Source organism: Thunnus thynnus, chromosome 3 (genome assembly GCF_963924715.1).
Source record: "Thunnus thynnus chromosome 3, fThuThy2.1, whole genome shotgun sequence".
Classification (NCBI taxonomy): domain Eukaryota; kingdom Metazoa; phylum Chordata; class Actinopteri; order Scombriformes; family Scombridae; genus Thunnus; species Thunnus thynnus.
The window spans coordinates 23233099-23252205 of record NC_089519.1 but is presented as its reverse complement, the minus strand read 5'-3'; the positions used below and the strand labels follow the sequence as shown (position 1 = coordinate 23252205).

The window sequence follows — 19107 nt, the reverse complement described above, 5'->3', positions numbered from 1 at the left end:
ACAGATTCTACACATACAGTACAACTGACTGCTAATGATTACCAAGCAACACAAATGGGAAAGACTTGCTTTTTGAAAATTACATAAAACAAAAAGGACTCTTCATATTAACTTTTATGGTGAAAATCAATCAAAAGCCTTCTTTTGTATGCCTACTTCTTAACATTTTGGTTATATTTTACATAAATATCCTAAAATATAATAATAATCCTAAAATATTACAAAGTACATCATTAAAATGACAAATCAACATAAAATCCTACAAACTGCTTTATTCTTGCCTTGTTTGACTATTTTGACTCCACTTACTAGGGAGAGCTTAGGTCAGTGATAAATCTCAGTTTGTATAATTGTTTTAAAAATAATTACATGTATTATGAGGCACTCAGTTGAGTGACTCACTAAACATTTCTTAACAGAGAACCCGGAGCAAATACTGATGTAACATAATGAAACAGACTGTGTTTAACCTGGTTCCAACACTTTTTTTTACTTATTGTACCACACTATATAGCCAGTATGACAATAGCATTGTTTATAAAGCTTCTGTTCTCTACTCACTATGGGAATAGACACAGTGATACCTTGGAAGTCTTAAAAGACTCAGCCATTAGACAGGACACTTAAGTATAGAGCAATTTTTTTTGTAATAAGATTATACAGAAAAACTGGAGAAACAAAGAAGAAAACATTTCAAATCCCTGATGTTAAATTATAGATCAATAACAAATATATTTTTTCCAAATAAAATGTCTTTTGGTTTGGTAACTGGTTACAGTATATCAATGCACTTGAAATTTCATTAAAAGAAAATGTTGGTTGTATTGTAATAGTGTCATTCTTGCCGACAATACTTATGACAATAATTAATGTTAACTGTCAGTACATATACTGTATGTGACGATGTATATCAAAATCCCATTACATTTGTTTTGTGGAAGACAGTAACTGGTGGCTTCAGGTACCAGCAGGTGTACATAAAAACTCCAACTGATAAGGCCATTACAGATTTTTAAAGAATCCCACCACTCCACCCATCTCATGAAGTAAAATTGTCCTCCTCTCCATCACTTGGTTTACATTTTGATTTCAAAATGTAAAGTCAGGAATCAGCTTTGAAAATGCTGTTTGATTGTAATTTTTAAAAAATTCTTATCTCCTATATGGATTACATTTATATGCAACTATTTTGACTTTGAAAAATATATTTGGGGAGTATATAATTGCTTTTCTTCAGCTTTTTTAGTGATGTAAAATATCAGCAAAATGATCCATGACAGTGTTTTCAATTGTTTACAATATCCACTTGTGGCAACAAAAGTATGCTTAAAGACTACTAAAATAATTTTCTTAAGGTTAGGGAAAAGTCATGTTTGAGTACTAACAATGTCAGTGTACTAAGCAGGACATAAATCCACACTGCTAACAGCAAAGCAAAATACTACACACTAGAGCTGCAACAATTAGTCGATCAATTTCTGTCAACTGACTGATCAATTAATTTGACAACCATTTTAATAATTGAATAATCATTTTAGTCATATTTTGAGGAAAATTTGCTGGTTGCAGCTTCTCAAATCTGAGAATTTGAAGCTTTTATGTGTCATACATGATAGTAAACTGAATATCTTTGGATTTTGGACTGTTAATCAGACAAAACAAAACATTTGAAGACAACACCTTGGACTTCAAGAAATTATAACAGGCATTTTTCATTATTTTACAACATTTTATTGACAAAATGATCAATCATCAAGAAAATGTGCTTTAGTTGCAGTCCTGTGCTACAAACATATACACTTACTTTTTGCTGAACTACATTAAATCACTTGTCTTCCTGTACTGAAAACTCCAGTATTGTTTCGAAAATCACACAAAATATCGTGTGTTTCTAAATGATACATTTTCACAAGAGACATGGTCCTATCGATGATTTCTTGTGATGCTGTGGAGCAGGATGTGGTCATGGCAGACGTAAAAAAAAAAAGCGTTACAGGAGCATATTGTGCGAGCCTTCACTTATATTAAACATGTAAAGCCATAGAGGAAACCCACACGCTACATCACCAAGAGTAATGAGATGAGACAAACACAAACCACAAGCAGCAACAGAGAAATTCTAGTCCTGTCAGACGTCACGACAAGGCCACTGAATGTAAATAAACACTTGTGTGTGACAGAAAGAAGGCGAGAGAGTGTGTGTATTGCTGTAATCGTGTGCGACCATGGATTTTAATTGTGCTGCGCCCAGAATGTCTCGACCAATCGGATCGCTTACTTGGGCATGCTTCAGGGTGACCGCAAAGGAACAAAAAACAAATGCTGGGCAAACAAACTAGCCCTGATCCGAAGCCACCGAGCCCATCCTGTCTTAGCAGCAACAGAGCTGTCACGCGGCTTTCAGGAACAGACCCCCATTCCTCCACGCTTTCTCCTTTAGATTTTCCTCTCAGGTTTTTCCTTTTAGCCCCATTTTTTCCCTTTTACTTTGCTCTCCTCTTCTTAACTTACTGTTGTCTCTCCCTCTCTTTCTCGATACTCTCCTTCTCCCTCCCTTCTTCTCTCCCTCCGTGTCACTCGGCCCATCTGGGCTGTCTGGTAGAGTTGGGAACATCGGTCCCTGTCAGGGGAGCTCAGTGGGGCCCTGTTGAAGACACAAAGGGCGGATTACTGCAGCTGCCAGTCACACTAAGACCCACACAGCAGCTCTTCGGAGTCTATACCAGTGTCCTCAACCCTCACACCCAGCCCTATCACAAAGGGACATCATTAGCTCCAGCACAAAGGAGCCCCCTGCTCACCCCGTCTTAAGCAACACTGCAATCAGGCTCACAAGTAGCGTGATTAGTGAAGATAATATGCATGTGTAATGTATGCTAAGGCAGTGTCATCTGCTCAAAATAGGAAGGGTGTGTTTGGAAGGGGGCTTTGTTTTTGGGGAGCATCTTTTCACGACGCTCACAAATGCGAGTTCTCTCACTTTTCAAAAATCTTAAAACATCAATATGCCCTTTTTGTCTGTTTTTGCATGACAGCACAACATTCAATCACTTTTGGTTGCACAAGTAGGAGTGCGATCATACATTATAAGCATCAATATAAATTAGATAGAGTATGAGATTCCAGATTCAACAAATACAAAAGGTTTATGTTTACGTCTCTGTGTTTTTTTTTTCATTTAAACAATTTTGAATCATTTTACAGTGTCAAAAGATTAAACTTAACTTCTTGAAATGATCATGCTCGACCGAATGGATATATTATATATTAACCAATTTCAATTATACATCAAAAAGGTGTGTTTTAATTGGACTTTCCAGGAGACTTTCACTCCTCGTCTTGATGATGGCATGTGTTGAAAATGTGTTTTTGTCTCTGAAATCATTACATTTGATCTTAATTGCAAGAACAAAGACTCCCCCACCCATCACTCTCTCACCATCAAACAACCACAACACACATTGTTTCCTTTTGTTTTTTTTTTTTCTTCTTCTTCTCATTCAGTAATTTCTCGTATCATTGAGGAGAAACAGTTGTGCGATGTCGTGTTGGAGCAAGATTATTTTCATTTTCCCCCACTGTGATCCAGCCCGATCCCCTATGACAGATCACACTGAGCATCTGGCTTGATCTGTTAATGCACCGAAGCCAAGCAGCACGCAGGGTGCCTAAAACACACATTCAATGCTCCAACACACATGCTGGGTTGCCAACATTGTCCGGCATGGTTATAGTATTGGCTGTACTATAACTAATAATGTCTCCATTCAGGCGGTTTGGCCAGTGAGAACACTGAAATCAATGCAAACATGGAGAACTGTTTTCTTTCTTTCTGAGCAATATGAGAATGTTTTGCTGTTCTGTCTTTGGCCAAGTTATTCTGCTGAAACTCTGCATCCAGACTGCATAATAACGATCAAAGGGTCAATAGTACTGGTGCTCATGTCGATGCTCTCAAGATAGCCTTGAAATCTTAGTAAAATGTCTCCCTGAGTGGATGTCTGTTGAGTCTTAAATACCAGGATGTATACACCATGTATTTTTCAAGTACTAGAAATGATGGAAGGCACGTGTCTGCAATGACTGTCATTTACCGTAACTGATAAAATTACAGTACCTCTTGTTAGAAATGTTTTGCACATCTTCCCCTTTTATAGGTTTGTTGATGAACTAGACTTTTCCATATCAATTGTTTTATCATTGACGAGGGGAATTCTCATAACATGTGAAAGTCTTTGAATTTGTTGGATTAAAGCAAGGAACAATTTAAAAAATGGGGCTCAAAGGCTCGATAAAGAGATTCGGAATGCCTTTTAAGTCTGAACCTGGACCAGTGGCAGTCTACAAAGAGAGGAAACATTCACATGTTTTATGTGTTGTGGGAGGGATTTGTGTCTACGGAAATTTGTGAACATTTTCAGTGTCATCTCCGAAGGATTGGCCTCTCTTAAATCATCATCTGGGTGTTCTCTCTCTCATCTCTCTCGGTCTCTTTGTCTTTGCATCTGACATTGTGGTGCCTGAAAGAGGTGACCCTAACAGCATTGGCATTCCCAGACATATCAAACGTCTAGGCAGCGACTGTACTGGATGGAGATGAAAACAGAGAAATGCACAGGGGAGCCTTGTTTATGAGCATCACTTCAAGTCAAAGCCAAGGCAAGTCAACAGGAGCACTGAAATCAGAGGAGGACAAATGACATTAACAGCAGTGGGAAAGCACAAACACTGGAAAAATCTACAGGGGCAGTAGGTCACCACACCCTGAATAAAAAAGCCTTCCTGATACATTTTAATTGCACACAAAGAAATTTGGAAAAAAGTAGCATGGATGTTTACAGAATGTGGCATTTCTTTAAGGTGTGGTGGCACTAAATCTCACTCTCGCAGGCCTTTCATGACTACACTTTATGAAGCAGATGGCAGGGCGAGGCAGGGCAAGAGGGATTTTGGCACAGCCTCTTCACTATACATCCTCTGGGATTTTACTGTTTCAAATTTGGCTCAAATTGGGGTCATGACTTGGGTGAGACTGAGGCCAAGAGTTCAAACGCTCTCTTGGCCACATCATTTTAGCATAATAAAATTAGCAACAAGACAAAACAGGTTTACAGTAGACTGCATGTCCCTGGCCCCCCATACTACGTACATGCATACATCGCACCCCTGAAATATTACCTGCAACCACATGTTGGAGCGCAAAGGAACTGGGAGGGGAAAATATGACATTTCCACTTTAGAGTCGGTCCAGAAATGAAAGCCAGTTATAGAGAGACGAGGTCTGCCTTTGATCTCGACTCCCAGACCGACAAGAACAATAACACACTCATTTACCAACACATGAAGTCATGCATGCACACAAACATAAACCTCAACACACATTTTCCAAAATCTTTTTGAACAATGTCTCTACACACAATTACTCACACACAATCCCAGACAGAACTTTTAAATGGGTGTTGGTGTATGTGAAACAAGACAAATAACTTTTTTTTTGCTATGTTCAGGATAATACAGATTTTATTGATGTCATTTGAGATATTACATAAAGTAAATTTCAATATTAGTAATCACCACTTTTAATCAGAAATAATTAAAGCAGTGACAGGATAAGTAAATCACTTTTGTCTACTCAAGAATATGGCCATTCTTTTTTCTCCTTTGCCTGAGGCCTGCCAAGAAGAAGTGACTCATTTGCAACAATTTCTTCATGTTGGGAGACGTGGGGGAAAAACCCTTAGACAAAGGAAAGAAATGAGTTGTTTCCCCACTCCGAAACAGAGTCAAACACAGCCTTCCTAAAAAAAAAAAACACTCATCTGATGCTTTTTAAATACAGCAAAGGAGTGGAGCCAAGGTGCCTAACTAAACCCGTCAAATTGGCAGCATGTGCCTGCGTCTGGAAATGCTTTCCTCTCTAGTAACAACTCCGGGGAATTGTGGACTTTTCCTCTTGTGAGAATAGAAGAAATCAATCAGCAGGAGTAAGTATCACACTCCAGTGGTTTTAACAGTTATATCCTGGTGGTGTAAGCTGGTGAAACAAACAAGAGAACTGGCGTGCTCAACTCAAATGTCTTCAAAGTGTAACGGGTGCCGACCCAAAAGGCACGAAAATAGCAAATGAAGTAGTCAGCACTCGCAAATAAGTATGTAACACTTTTAATAATGCACAGCAGCAGAAGGAAACGGACGCGTTTCAGCCCTAGGCTTTCCTCAGCGTTTCTGAGACATATGTGGGTGTGACCCCTATTAAACAGCAGCCAGGGACCTGCTAGTGATTAACAACCAGCTGATACAGATCATCAAAACAACATCATCAAAAGACAAATAAGCAGTAAGAAAAATTAAGTCATAAGGAGAAATATAACACATTCTGTTATTGCAACAACCAGATAAATGACCAATTCATTTATACACTAAGAAAACGCATGTATGTACATATGTAAACTCATCATGTGTATACCATCCATAGAAAATACAAATACATCAATAATACTCATCTGTATTCATAAAAAAACAAGACAAAAACAATCGATCATTTAAGCCTCTAGGATACTCAGTCTGTAAGGAGTGTATCTAACAGGCCTCTCTTTGGAGAAGTGTAAGCTGGTGCGCAGAGGAAGTCGACTACCAACCTGGTTAAATATTTCTTGCTTGGGCTCTTCACACACACACCCTTTCCATCTGTGGGAAACATCATGGCAACTAGTGATGGGACTGCACAAACTGATCCAAGGCGTCCCGGTGGCCTTGTGGTTATGATGCATACTATGTGGTTGCATCATCCCCTGTTTAATTCTAGTTGATTCAAGCCTCTCCTCTCTTCCCTTTCCTGTCTGTATCTTCACTGTGATCTATCTAAAAAAAAAAAGGCAAAGGCCAAAAATTAATCTTAAAAAAAAAACATAAGCACATTCACAGTGATAAGCTATCTAGGGTTGGCTCTAAATTGGAACTGTCCCAAATTTATAAAATGCGAGGATTCATTAAGAAACGTGCTTTTTGATTTCACTTATTGATTCTTAAAAGCTCTTAAAAGTTTGAACTTACTTTCATTTCACACCAAAGGACGTTCGTGACAAAAATTTACTGTAGCATGATGTAAGAATGCAGTGTTTTTGATGTCACAGCTCAAGTCACCATGCTACACAATAGTAAAATTAGTGCATCGAACACAAGAATGAAACAAATGAAATGAATGAACAAAAATGGACAACATGCTCTACCTCCTGAACCACAGCTGCCACAAGTTTTGTTCGACCAGTGAAAAATGTCAAAAATTCAACTTCTGCATGGCACATTTACTTAATTTTAACTTTCAACCAAGAATAGAGAACTGTGTTTGCTGCTTCCATGTCAATTGAAAATGACATCAAAATACATCACTAACTACTGGTTAGGGAAACAAACTAAATAACCCATCCTCCCAACAAGATCATGAACACAATATCAGGCTGAATTAATGAAGTTAAGCAAAATTACAGTTTAGTCATTTTTATGACAAATGACTGCTTACCGCAGCCTAAATTTGCTGAAAATAAAGTTTAAAAAAAAAAAAAAAGATATTTTGGTTTCTTTTCTTAGTCAGATAATATGCCAACAATCTGAACCGGATATTATAAGAACTGGAATCTAAATCAGAATTGATAAAATCTAAACAATCTTAACCTTCTCGCATCCAGGTGCAGTCACGCACAAGGTTCCAAATATGTTCACAGGCTTCCGCACTCACAGACACACACACACACACACACACACACACACACACACACACACATTGAGTCAAACCAGGCTGGCTGTGTTTACTGTTTAGCCCTGCGTGTTGATGTGATGAGACACCCAGGCTGATAACACAGGGCCAGAGGTACTGCCGCTCCGTGTTTGATCTCAGGCAGCCGAGGCGGGCTGAGGCTTGGCGACGGGCACAGACAGAGGAGCGGGGTCAGCGAGGTGTGCTGTGTGCTTGATTACAGACTGGATGGGGGCCCCGCGACCTCTTAGCAGGTCAGCTCTGACCCCTGACCCTGACACAGCAGGCCCTGACGCAACGCTCAATGCTTTCTCCAATAACACAGTGGGATGAAAGGAGTAGCTGTGTGCGCTGAGAGGACTGGACCACTTCCCCTTTGGACCTGAAGAATGCAGCACAACACAGCAGCGCGCAGTGGAGGACGGCTGGTGGAGAAGCTCGGCCAGTCTCTGGACATATGTAAGGCCCTGCACAATGAAAAAGGGGCCTTGTCATGCCTCTCTAACCTGATCAATTATAACTTGCCCTTTCCCACTGCGTAACTGAATGAAAAGCCCCTAAACTTTCACTTACTGTGGAACAAATGTTTTTTAGTCACTCTAGAGGTGTGGCTCTATGGCAATATTGGTCTGTCGGTCTAGACTGAAATATCTCAACAACTACTTGACAGACTGCAAATGATATTTGGTGCAGACATTCAGGTCCCTTGACGATGAAGCCTACTGACTTCACAACTTTTCCTACAGTGCTTTCACATATCCAGAGAAATATCTTAACATCTACTAAATAGACTGGCAGAGAAGTTGGTACAGATGTTCATGGTTCCCAGACAGTCTCCTAATGACTTTGGTGAACCCTGACTTTTCCCCTAGCGCCACCATAAGGTTTACATTTGTGGCTTTGAGTGAAAAGTCTCGACAAATGTGATGAAAGTTGGCACAGACATTTTTGTATCCCTCAGGATGAATTGTAATAACTTTGGTGATCCCTTCGTACAGCACACAGAGTTGCCCCTATCAACAATAGAAGTCCATGGTGCCAATTGGCAAGCTCAGCAGATTTCCGTAAATTCCTGCAAACTGAGAGTCCGCTGCAGAGAAGGTGGCCGTCCCAGCTGGGTGAAGTTTGTAGGTAAACACCCTCACCATCAGTTTCCCTCAAGGCACCTGGGTCAGCCAAGTGTTAATCTGCCCATTAGTCTTCACAGGTGACAGCAGGACGGGGCTGCATGTACACACACAGTAGGGAAAGACTGCCTGTCATGATATTATATGCCCCAGAGGATTTTTCTTTTGGCTGCAGCGAGGCAGCACCTCCAACTATTGGTTCTTTATGGACACACTTGTGTGTTGAAACAGTGTGGAAAGCCAGACAGGAGAAGGAGATTGTGTCTGTGCATGTGCATGTTTGTCCAATGTTGTCTAGCAATGATGGCGGCATGCAAGCACTCAGGTTTTTGAAGTTTGGAGAATGTAAGTTAATACCGTCTCGCCTGTGAGAGTGAGCCAAGTCTCAGAGGAAAAGTGATCCCTAACTCTCCCTCTCTTTCTCTGAGAAGCTTACTCAGTGCCGATCTCTCTCTCTTCTGTCAGCATCACTGACTGGTGAGGAGAGCAGGGTGGAGTCTGGTGCCGCTTGGCGTGAATCACTCTTTATCTCTGTGAGTAAGACAATAGAGGAGTCTGCTGATTGGATTTGGTAATCTGTACAATGTGAGGAGTGGATCCTCCTGAGGAACTTGTTTTTCAAGTACATTATTTCAGATGTTAAAATGCTAATCATTTTTAATTGTTTTAATTGTGATGTTTGTTATTTTGCCTTTATTCTTGGATTCGTCGCTTTCTTTTTACATACTGCAGCCTCTCCTTTCCAAATTGGACACATCCAAAATATATACATAGCATGACAAATTCCCCCTCCTTTTCCATCAAGGAGATAATTTCATTTTAATGACAGTTTGTCTGAGACAGCCTCCTGACAGTGTTGCCATAAATCAACAGATCACACGTCGGCCCCTCTCTTCCTTCACCTTACCCCCAAGACACTTTCCTCCCCTTCAAGACAGTGACTCATCTTCCACCAATCAAAGAACAGCACAAATAATCACTCACCTTGGACCTCCCCCGGTTTTTGATTTGCACGTTTGATAAATGGTGTCTTTTTGCAGCTTTAATTGCAAGCTCTTTTCATCATAATTTGATGTTTGTTTCCTGTCGTTTTCTTGGAGATGGCAGCGAACGCAGGGCTATAATTTCTACATCAAGGAAGTTGTTATGGATGACTAGCAGGTGGAATAGACAGCAGAGAAGGGATTTCACCATTGAGCTCACCTGGCAAGTGAATTTAGGAGCTGATATTGACAAATCATCACACAGAACACACGCAGACACAGAAACACACACGTACACACGAGGCACAATGAGCGAACTCGAGATAATTAGGGTAATTTTTTGTTTGAAGTATTATGCATTGCAATGAAAATAGAACAGAAAAGATGAGACAATAATAGATCTAAAGAGGACCTTGACTGAATGCTGTTCCAACAAAGAGCATTTTGTTTGACACAATTCATATTGTCTGCTATAACTGATAGACTCTCGCAACTTTATAAGAAGGGGAAACAAACATCATATAAAACAAAATATGCTAAATATGCATTATGTTCATCAACATGGTGTCTCACCATGATGTGTGGACCATTAATATATTTATTTCCTCCTTCGGATTGACTACCGGTCTTTAAGGAGGGAGATAAGGAATCGAAATCCGCTGGTGATAAATTATGCTGTGTGTATAGATATATTCCTTCCTTATATAACATGCAAAATGTAGTATCTAAAGTGAGAGACAACTGAATTCAGGTCACAGCGCAGCAGGAAATCTTCCTTTTCATGTGAGATCCAGAGGGGTCACTCTTATGAACTCATTAGGAGAGAAATGCTAATGTAGCTCTGTTTTTCTTCTTCTCCCCTCCTTCCTTATCTCTCTTTTCTCTCCACTCCAACTTTCCTGGTTTTTTATTTTAACAACCGGAGCTGCGATACACAGAGTCTCGCTGGAGAATAAACTGTATTTTGATGTCAAGAGAAACTGTGTTCTGACAGCGTCTTCATTAGAGAGGCTGTCGTTTGTTGCCTTGTCATCAAGTCGCTAAACTCTACTCGTTACACAGCAAACAAAAGCCTCATCTTTATCTACGCCGGCTTATTACTGATGAGCTGCTGCTCCACCGCTGCAGACAATATTCATTAAAGAAATGAAAAAGAAAATCTATATTGCTCAGTGAAATATGTACATCGCTGTAGTATCCCGGTGAACAAATGACCCCCTCCTCTCAGGCTCTCTAATCAAGAAGATGGACTTCTCTGCAGTGGTCTCTCATCATGCAGCAGAGGGGCATTAAATAATGAATCTCTCACTCACCCAAAGCTTCCACAAATTGCACAAGACCAGAATATGAAATTACAGTAAAATGTAGGTTATTTTGGACATTTTTCCATGTAGCCAATGAATCAAATTGAAGTCTTCATCGTTCTTAATTTGTGTTTTCAGTACTTAATTTGTTTTTCTTGTTATTTTAGTGGCTAATTTTTTTTAGCCAGCAGAACTGCATTATGTAACATGTGCAACAACATCAATACCAGGTTAAAAAACATGAAGTCGACTCCCTGCATTGATTTGTTTTACTTCTTAATCCTCTGATATTTTCACCTTCAATACCATCAGTCAAATGTTGTCTTTTATGATTTGTTGGGGTATCTGGAATATCTTCTCTTTTTCTTAAAAAGAATGTGTCTGTTTTGTATGATTCAGTTTCCCATTTTTTGTTATTAGTTTCCAGTATTTCTTTGGTCGGACGTGGAATGACATCTTGATTAATCTTTGCGTTTTGTTGACATTAGCTTTACTTCCTTGTTGTTTTTATTCCCACAGACCCCACTAGTGTATGTTTAAAAAGGATAAAAAATAATCGCAAAATTGACATTTTTTTCCCCTTCAAATATGTATTTTTTTTTTGTTTTCTTTTGACCTTACTGTATTAAAACCCAGCATATAAAAGAGTATTGCCAAAACTGGTCTTGCACATTTGATGAAGGTGACAAAATATGGGAAAAACAATAAAGCATTGTTAATTATTTATTGTCTTTTTGTCTGTGACGACTGAACAAAAACTCGTTCACAGACAAAGGAATATACAATATCAGTGTTACTTATATTCAGGGTCAATTTGGACCCCAGCCCTCCCTGCTAGACACCCAATAAAAAATACTGCTACAAAACTCCAATAACAGAAATTCAAATTGACTTATTTGGGATTTTGGAGGGGCAGAGCTGCGTAAAAACTACTGTCAACACAAATCTCACAACTGAAAATCCATCAGAATTAACCATTTTTACAGCACAGCGTCTCTGAAACCCTATACACAAGTACTTTGTCATTTTCTGTAACATGTTATCAATTTAAAATTATGTTTATAAGCAATTCTCATTCGATTAGGAAAGGCTGTGGAGTATAAGACGATAAAACAATGTGAAGTATGTTTTTCGAGCTGTTCTCCAGGATCCCAAACATTGCTTTGAGGTTAAGGCTAGAAAACAGCAATGATTGAAATAAGTCCAGAATTTTATCATTCTATCCGTGACAAAGTCTTATATGTTGTATTTTATAATATATTAAAATGCTAATAACCCAAAACCAAAGCCAAAAACCAAACATGAAGCATCCAGGGCCTGTGATTTATTTAATCTGCTTCATTTGGATCTCTTCACTCATACCTCAGGCCCTGCAGGCCTGCACTGTCTCTTTTTAGTATCTTAATAGGCCTATGATACCAGAAATCTTTTTTTCCCTCCATTCTCCAAATTTTACGATTTCAACCGAATCCAAGGTGAATACAGGAAAAGACACGGAAGAAAATATATTTCAAGGGAATGAGGTTGTTCCTATTAGCGTGGTTTTAGGGTGGTGGTGGTGGATGTAGGTAGGTAGCATCATTTCAAATTGTGCCAGAGAAAGAGTGGCGGCTAATTAAATTAAAGAAGTACTGTAATGAGGCATGAACCGACAGTTTCTACAGAGTGGGAAGGAAAACAGCCACCTTGTATCACAGATTTTTTTTTTTTTTTTTTTTTTTTTTTTTGGCTGGAAACAAGAAATATAATGTTAAAGGGTTTTTTTTAATGAAAGGTTTGGTTGTTCGGGTCTGCCTGTGTGAAATCTTTCTAATTAACTCTCTCTCTCTCTCTCTCTCTCTCTCTCTTTCAGTGCGCGTGTGCCTGTATCCCGCTTGCGTGCGTGCTCGTGCTTGCTTATGTATGTATATGTGTGTGTGTGTGAGTGAGTGAGTGTGAGTGTGTGTATGTGTGTGTGTGAGTGTGTGTGAGTGTGTGTGTGTGAGTGCACGCTTTCCGCTATACTCTGGAATGCAGCCAGTCTCGGCTCTTTTGAATCCACACTCGGCTTCCAAAACCCCAAAAGCCTTTGATCTTTTTTTTTTCCGCTGTCTCCTTACCCGGAAGAGAACCCCTCTCTCTCTCTCTCTCTCTCTCTCTCTCTCTCTCTCTCTCTCTCTCTCTCTCTCTCTCTCTCTCACCCTCTCTCTCTCTCAGCTGGGATGAACGCACACGTGGAAATGTTGGCCCGGCTCCACACTCGGACCAAATTTAGTCATACAAAGGCGAGGGAGAGCGGGGAGGAGGAGGAGGAGGAGGTGGGAGGGAAGGGGGGAGAGGGAGGAGGGAGTGTGGGGGGGGGAGAGAGAGGAGGGGAGGTGGGGGTGGGTGGGAGGGAGGGGGGTCGGGGATGAAAGAGCCAGCCGCTGCAAGATCAAAGGCAGCCGCGGCTCCGCCCCGCTAACCCCACCCCCGCGCTTTATAAAGATCTGCCTCCCCATCCCAACTTTGATTCTCACGCAATCTCTCGCTGCTCAGACAGACACAGAAAGCACGCCACTTCCACTGTGTGTTTAGTCTCTTTTTCCTTTATTTCCTCATGAAATATGTGAGACTCCAACACCCCAATTCTTCTTTTCTTATGTTCGTTGCCTGTCTGTTTTTCCACACTTTGCATTATTAATTAATTACTTTATTTATTTATTCAGCACGTGTGTGTCTGTGTCTGTGTGTGTGTGTGTATGTGTGTGTTATTTTACAAAAAAGAAAAAAAAAACTCAAACGACTTGAGTTTTGGCTTGCTTCTTGTTTTGATGTGTATGTATGGGGGTTGATAATGAATGAATGAATATAGTTTCATCTTTCCAGTCTTCCCATATTGAAGGTAACGTAGCAGATGAGAGTTTTAGGCTTAAATCTTGAGATTTTTTTTAGGGGTCAGTAACATGCACGAGTTTAAGGACCCCTTGGCCTGTTATCAATTATTTCGATACCATAATATTACAGTCTGTTGTCATCTCGCCACTGTGGCAAGATATATTTACTCATATATATATAATGCGGCATTATTTTTCTGAATATGAGTGACAGACTTTTTTGTGTTTGCACACATTTTAGAACTAATTAAAAAAAACTTGGAAAACCACAAGTATGCCTTTGATATTGCCTACACTGATAGAAAGCAATTTAAAATGCGATTAAACACACACACACACACACACACACCTGCTTTTACAAATAAACATATAAATCTATATGTACATGTATAGCCAGATCTACACATTTTTTTTTACAAATCAAAAACGACCTAAGAATGTTTTTTTTCTTCTTATAATGTGGCCTCAGTTGATGTTTTTTTCTTTTGATATTTCTTCTGAGAATAAAGCTATTGCCAATTCTTGCGTTTAGATTAAATTCCACTTCTCCTGCCTCTGCCAAATAAGCTTCAGCTTGTCTTTTTCTCTCTATCATATTATCATTTTTATTTATCGTGATTGTTTTAACCCATCACACTCAGTGCGTGTGTCAGCCTCACCTCTTCTTCTTCTTCTTTTCTTCTTCTTCTCCTGTCTGCCCATTTGTTGTGAGCAGCTGAGTATAAATCTCTCTCTCAGGAGGAGTGTCAATCGGTGCGGTGTCAATCAGAGCCTCGGCTTCCCTTTCATCTCTCCTTCCTCCCAGTGACTGAGAGAGAGAAAGAGGAGGAGGAGGAGGAGGAGGAGGAGGAGGGAGCACAGCTACATTACCAACACACACATACACACACTGGTTACATTACACTGTGGAAGCACTGCGGGAGCAGTGGGAAGTCGGTCCACGGCGTTTCTCCTCTCTATCTTCCTTTTTTTGATTGTTTTATGACTTTTGCTTTAATCCCTCCTCATCCGACCATCACTGAGGATGTATTTTTAAAGCATGAAAGCGATCCACCGCGTTGCTTGTCTTCTCGTCTAAGTGTTAAAACTGTGTTTTCTTCCAGTTGCACATCCATCAGTTACCTTTTCACCTCCAGACGGTGTTTTGGTTTTGTTAGCCTCCTGTTTTTTTTCCTTCACTTTCAAGGACGCGTCAGCTCTTCACTGGACCACCGAGGAAATATTTGTTCTCACTTTTATAAATGCACTTTTTTTACGTTGAGACATTTCTACAGGACCATATCCGTCGGTCGGTTGTGTGTGTGTGTTGACTGAAGTGATGAGATTTTAACTCGTGGTTTGTCTCCCTTTTTTTTTTTTTTTTTGGTTTTCCCTCATGACATTGAGGCGTGCACCGGACATTCATTCTGACCCTTTACATCTCAAGTTTTTCTGGTCTGACTTTCAGTCCTCCTAGTTAAACTTTGCTGGTGAAAAAGGACGCCGACATAAGCCGCACTTCTCCTGTTGCTCCGTTAAAAACACACCGGCAGCGTGTTTGCGCACGCCGCTTCCTCTCCAAGCGACTCGCGGTCGACGCTCCGGTTAAACAGAGGGACGTTTTCCCACTAGGTTTCGGGGGATTTTGGTGGGGAATTTTCCCTCTGCAGTTTGGGACAGTGCTGGCGTGTGTGTTGCCCTTAGTTTTCTTGGTGAAACAAACAGAGTAAAAAAAAATAAAAAATAAAAATGCCACAGTTATCAGGCGGCGGCGGAGACCCGGAGCTGTGCGCCACAGACGAAATGATCCCGTTCAAAGACGAAGGAGACCCGCAGAAGGAGCAAATCTTCGCCGAGCTCAGCCACTCGGAGGAAGAGGGAGACCTGGCGGACATCAAGTCATCTCTGGTCAACGAGTCGGAGAGCAGCCCCAACAGCAACAGCCACGATGTGAGTGATGTATGTGTGTGTGTGTGTGTTTTCACTCATGTGGTGAGTGATGAGGGAGAGAGGAAGGTGTGTTATCAACTCTGAACTCCATCAGAGAGAGGAAGCAGCCTGCAGCGGCCTGTAAACAAAGTTATTTTATCCCCTTTCAGCATTAAAATATCTGCTTTTCATTTAGCTGTCAGCACTTTGATATGAGAGACTCTTAGGTTGTCTGAACAGTTTTTCTACTTAAAAAAAATGGATGAAAAATGAACAAAACAGGCCTAAAAATTATTCTCCATCCTCTGAACACCCCTGCTCATATCATAAAAGTGTATCTGAGGCTAATATAAAATACAAGCTGACTTCAGGTGCATTTACAGCCTCCACTGTCTCGCTGGGTGTATTTCGTTTTCATAAAAATGAATAGCTTTAATGATGCCACTTCAAGTCTGCAGAGCCAGGTGTACAAGCTTCGCCTCCTCTAAATATTACATCCTAAACAGCCAATAATCTCATGAGTGGATACACTAAAGGCCTAAAGTGTTTGCTCGACCCTCTGAGTAGTCTATGAATTTGTCGGTGAAATTTAAATTGGAAAAAGTATAAAAGATATTTTAAGATGTAAGCCTAAGAATTGGGGCCTTGTGTGCTGCCAGTGACAAGCAGGCTAATAGCTGTGTTTGCTTTGGTATAACCCTCAGCAGCTGTAAACACCAGCACATGAATCTGTTCAGCACATGTGGCTTAAAACCTATTGACAAACAGGATGATTAATTAACTTACCTCAAAAGTCCTGAGGAAAAAATAGCATTGAGTCATTTTGCTGCCAGGATGTGATGTTTGTATTTTCATATTCCTGCTAATTCCTAATATTATTTTTGGGCTGGCTCAGAAATTATTTTAGCATGTTTTTAAGACTGAGAATTTTACTAAAACACATTTACAGTAACATTTATTTAACTTGTTCTTATCTGATCAGATTAAAGATATTAAGAGGCGACATGGCAGAGAAATTGTGAAATGTATAAATCTGTATGTGAATGCATTAAAAATCTCTACGGAAGAATTATTAATGATGCATTTTTAATATTTCTAAAATTATTACAAAGTGATCCATTCTCACGCTTAATATTCCAGTGACACAGATGGGATTTTATTAGCACACACACACACACACACACAGAGACACAAAATGTACATGAAACGTCACAGGTAAAATTTTGTTTTTCATTTTCTTTCCTGCATCCATCTACCCGTGCACTGACCTCGGGATGCAGGCTGCAGCTTCCCTATCACAAAGTTTAGTCGGCTGTTTTGTCATTAACCGCAGTGTTAATTGAATTTTGGGCACATCCTGAACGAGACGATGCACATTTCACCACCAAATGTCCTAGAGACGCACAAGACAGAGGCTGAATGTTAATTAGGAATCCAGTGAAGTTCCCTCGCTCAGCTTGAAGCCATCCTGAGGGGTCTGAACACCAAAAAAAAAAAAAAAAAAAAAAAAAAAGAGGTCCTCTTCCCAATTCTGATTTGAAAAGAGAAAGAAAATGGATGTGCGAAGTGCAAGGGACTTTTCTTTTTTTTTTTTTTTTTTTTTTTTTTAGGGGTGAAAACTGTCTGCACAATTTCCTTGTTTTTATAGGATCATTTTATTTCACTTTCCACAAAGCTTTTTAAATTATAACACAAATACACTCTATTTATTTGAATTTAAAAGGAGGCTTAAACTGAGAGATGAAAATGAGAGTGGACCTATGGTATTGAAAACAAGTTAATTTGTAAGCTCCTTAAGGACATGAAGCTTAATTAAGTGGTTCTTTTGAAGCTTTGATGCAGGCTGCTCCATCACCCCTCTATAGATAGTGGTGTCTGTGTGTGTGTGTGTGTGTGTGTGTGTGTGTGTGTGTGTGTACGAGTGTGTTCTGCACACTGGGACGGCATTTGTCCCAACAGTGTTTGTGGGTGTCTGACCGTATCAGCATGTCTGTGTGTGTAACTGTGTTTGAAGGCCCTCCTAATTGATTCACCATCATTTCTTTTTCTTTTCTTTTTTTTTTTTCTTCTTCTTTTACAGGCAGCTAGACAGTCCCAAATACCGCAAGATTCATATCACGAAAAACACAGAGACCATCCGGATGATGGTAAGTGACACAGCCTTAAGCAATAGCTTGTTAAATCAGCGTGCTTTATAGGACAGCGTGCCTTTTAGGCTGCAATAAAACCCAACTGCTTCAGATTTCCAAATCATTCGCCATAGCTTGAGAAGTTGAGGTGAGGGTGTGAAGAAGCGCCACCTCGTTTTCCCCCCCAACACTGTTGCACTGTTGTTCCCTATTTCTGCTGTTCAGAGATCATCATTTCTAATCCAAGTCTAGTCAGAACATGCTATACCTTCATGCTATACCTCATAGATGAGGGTGCCTGCAGAAATGGAAAACAAAGAATACTTGAAGGGAGAATTTTTTTTTTCTTTTTCTTTAGGGAACGAATATGCACTTTTTGCTCATGTCTTAATTTAGGAGTGATCATTATGACACACATGGCACAAACTACAATTGAATATAATTCAAAATCACATTTCTATATGGCTCTTGTGTTTCTTATTATGCAATTACCCCAATAAACCATTTCCCCAGCTCTCCGGTTGCACTGTCACATGCAACATGTTGCTGCCGCTCGGGGCTCCTTGCTCTCTGGCTATTGTAGCCTGACCCCGCTGCTGCATGTCATTATTAGGACTTTGAGGAGGAGTGTGTCTCCTCTTTGTTCCCCTTTCACTCCTCAATAGCATCCCCTCAAACCAAACACTGGCTTTCTTCACAACAGGATCCATGTTGCCATCAGGCTAAATACCGCAAACACTCCCCCCCACCTCCCCCCCCGCCCCCCCCCCCACCCTTCCTCACCCTCCCACCCCCCCGGCCTTATTACGCACTGTGCAGTTGAGTGGCGAGTGGCGTGTATTGAGATCTCTTGTATAAAGCCCCCCTCTTAGGTCAAAGGCATAGAGGAACAGTTGGGGCGTCTCCTGTTTTGACACAGTCTGTATGTTCTTCTAATTGGTGCTAATTGGCACAGAGGGGCTCCATTGTTCCTCTGTATAATACAACCCTCCTCTCCAAGACGGGAAGAAAGGGCACAAACAAAAGGCTGAGGCAAAATAGGGCACGG

General features: G+C 40.3%; 1 protein-coding gene across 14 annotated transcripts in view; it reads left to right on the top strand.

Moving 5' to 3' along the window:
* The window catches only part of lef1 (lymphoid enhancer-binding factor 1), a 110133-nt gene that overhangs the window by 50723 nt on the left and 40303 nt on the right, over positions 1-19107 (top strand). For 5 of the 14 annotated variants that reach the window (XM_067584850.1, XM_067584848.1, XM_067584849.1 and 2 more), the window contains 2 exons: positions 15760-15951; positions 18011-18077. In XM_067584850.1, coding sequence (XP_067440951.1) covers positions 15805-15951; positions 18011-18077 — 214 coding nt within the window. In that variant the 5' untranslated portion in view covers positions 15760-15804. Of the gene's footprint in view, positions 1-8078; positions 8213-14739; positions 15952-18010; positions 18078-19107 lie in introns of those variants that run through there. The other 9 variants (XM_067584840.1, XM_067584839.1, XM_067584838.1 and 6 more) reach the window with 5 other exon arrangements.